Source organism: Alosa sapidissima, chromosome 15 (assembly GCF_018492685.1).
Source record: "Alosa sapidissima isolate fAloSap1 chromosome 15, fAloSap1.pri, whole genome shotgun sequence".
NCBI lineage: Eukaryota > Metazoa > Chordata > Actinopteri > Clupeiformes > Clupeidae > Alosa > Alosa sapidissima.
In genome coordinates, this window is record NC_055971.1 from 17,064,446 (window position 1) to 17,066,065 (window position 1,620).

At 46.9% G+C, this 1,620-nt stretch overlaps 1 protein-coding gene across 1 annotated transcript; it reads right to left on the bottom strand.

Annotated features, from left to right (window-relative positions):
- Positions 1 to 228: 228 nt before the first annotated feature.
- On the bottom strand, positions 229 to 1,383 carry LOC121684581. Its single transcript, XM_042064639.1, has one exon. The coding sequence runs from the start codon at positions 1,381 to 1,383 to the stop codon at positions 229 to 231; it is 1,155 nt and encodes a 384-aa protein (XP_041920573.1).
- Between the last annotated feature and the right edge of the window lie 237 nt (positions 1,384 to 1,620).

Here is a 1,620-nt window from a genome sequence, read left to right on the forward strand (position 1 = left end):
CTCCTCCAGTCTGAGAAGTAGACGATAAGACGGTTGGTACCATAAAGTGGATCCATCGCATGGACTGCATTCACAACAGCTTCCTTCTTGACCTCCAGGTCATCTGCCTTGATCACAGTGTCCACCACATTGGCTGGCCAGCCTTCTTCTGGCTTATACAGAAACCTTGGACCCTTTATCTATCTGTTGTCATTAATGAAGTCTCTGATCCTCACACCTCTGGATGCATCATCCGCTTGGGTTTTCCTTGGTGTTCACATATCGCCATTGTGATGTTTTAGTTGCCGCTCTTATCGCCGAAACCCTGTTTGCCACAAAGGTATGAAAGCGCTTGTCCTCGTTCATAATATCCTTAAGCACAGATGTGCTATCTGTCCAAAAGACAGATTCTTGCAACGGAAGTCGCAGCTCTGTCTTCAACATCAGGTCGATGCGAACAGCAAGAACGGCAGCAGTCAGCTCTAAGCGAGGAATGGTGACTGCCTTTAGAGGTGTTACTTTGGCTTTGCCTATCAGGAATGCAACGTGACTGTCATTTCTGTTGTTTTGCATCCTGATGTAAGTGACTGCCCCATACCCTGACTCACTAGCATCTGAAAAATTATGAAGTTGAGCATGTACAATGTTTCCAAAATCTTTAGGTTTCATACATCTTTCAATCTTGAACTCGGATAGCATATCCAGCTCTTCTAGCCACCTTGTCCAATGATGTAAGATGTCCTGAGGTACAGTCTCATCCCATCCAAAGTTTCTTCTGCACAGCTCTTGCAGCATGGTCTTGGCGGGCAGCAAAACAGGTGCGAGAAAGCCAATCGGGTCAAAAACAGAGCTAGACACAGACAACATGCCACGTCTGGTGCAGGACCTTTGATGGGTCTCCATTTTAAACTTGAATGAATCAGTCTCAATGCACCATTGCAAACCAAGAGCTCTCTCAACAGGAAGCTTGTCTCTGTCCAGATTGAGTTCCCTCAGATCCTTAGCTTTATGCTCTTCAGGCAAAGTTTGCAATATGGTGCGATTGTTACTGATCCATTTGGTCAGAGTAAATCCTCCTCTCTGACAAAGAGCAGTGAGATGCTTAACCATTTGCACAGCTTCCTCTTCAGATGCCATACTCTTCAGGCAGTCATCCACATAAAAGTTTTCTTTAACTGCTTGGATGACCTCTGCTGGAAAGTTGCCCTGATTGTCATCAGCTGTTTTTCTTAGAGCAAAGATGGCACAGCTTGGAGATGACGTGGCACCAAACAGATGGACAGTCATACGAAACTCAGCCACATCCTTAGTCAGATCTGCCGCCGGCCACCACAGAAACCGCAAGAAGTCTCGGTCTCCCTTTGGGACCTTAACCTGATGGAACATTGCTTGTACATCACCCATGATGGCCACAGGTTCCTGTCTAAACCTCAAGAGGACTCCCAGCAATGTACTGTTAAGGTTGGGACCTTGCAGGAGCTTCTGGTTCAATGATGTTCCTTTGTATGTCGCAGCACAGTCAAACACCACTCGCAGAGTTTTCTTCCTTGGATGGTATACGCCGTGGTGAGGGATATACCACACCTTGCTGCTGGCACCACTCAGCCAGGGGGTAGGTACTGCTTCGGCATACCCTTTACT